General features: G+C 51.1%; 1 protein-coding gene across 1 annotated transcript in view; it reads right to left on the bottom strand.

The window, feature by feature from the left end:
* The window catches only part of FAM20C (family with sequence similarity 20, member C), a 62,253-nt gene extending 62,132 nt beyond the window's left edge, over positions 1-121 (bottom strand). The window contains exon 1 of the mRNA XM_009320056.1: positions 18-121. Coding sequence (XP_009318331.1) covers positions 18-121 — 104 coding nt within the window. The remainder of the gene's footprint in view (positions 1-17) is intronic.
* Between the last annotated feature and the right edge of the window lie 677 nt (positions 122-798).

Below are 798 nucleotides of genomic sequence, written 5' to 3'. Positions count from 1 at the left end.
GGCCCTCGGTCCCCCGCCGCTCCAGCCGCGGCAGCAGGTCGATCATGATGTGCATGGTGCAGGCGACGAGGAACACCATGAGGATCAGCACCCGGAACTTGCGGACCAGGAGCATTTTCATGGCCGGGGCGGCTGATAGATTACCGGGGGAGGGGGAGGGAGGGCAGGCGGCGGGGTCGGTCGGGAGCGCTTTCGCGGAAAAAGCCCGGGCGGGCGTGGGTCTTCCAGCCCCCCCCCGGGGCTTTGGCTTTCTCCGTTCGGATCGGGAAGCGAGCGATCAAGTCAATAAAGTTATCTCCATAGGCGCCGAGAAATAAACAGGCTAAAAACAATAGGTCCTCATTTCTCAGTATCATCAAGAACTTAGGAGGGGGAGGGGGGGGGAAGGAAAAAAAAATTTAAAAAGCACCGGACCGAGCCTTGAAAATCAATAGGAAAACAATGCCAGCGGCATTGCAATATATAAAGCCATCTGTTCACGATTTCTCTCTCTTTTTATTACAGGGATCACAACAAATAGGGAAAACTCGTTCTTGAGGAGAAACCGGCATCAGACGCTAGCTTGGATTAAATAAAATTAAAAAAAAAAAAAAAAGACGGGGAGGAGGAGGGGGGAAGAATAATATTAAGAAAACCTGTACGGAAAGGCGACAGAAGAAAAAAAATCATCCATAATATTTGGCTGTGCTGGAAACGCTGACTCCCTTCCTTTGAATTTGACCAGTGATGCAGCAGAAGCACTCTCCCGCTCGCTCTCGCTCCCTCTCTTCTCTGAGACTGTTTAAGAACATTGGCTGG

The sequence above is a fragment of the Pygoscelis adeliae genome, unplaced genomic scaffold, assembly GCF_000699105.1.
Source record: "Pygoscelis adeliae isolate BGI_AS28 unplaced genomic scaffold, ASM69910v1 Scaffold242, whole genome shotgun sequence".
In the NCBI taxonomy this organism is placed as follows: domain Eukaryota; kingdom Metazoa; phylum Chordata; class Aves; order Sphenisciformes; family Spheniscidae; genus Pygoscelis; species Pygoscelis adeliae.
This window is presented reverse-complemented; position numbering and strand designations above follow the sequence as displayed.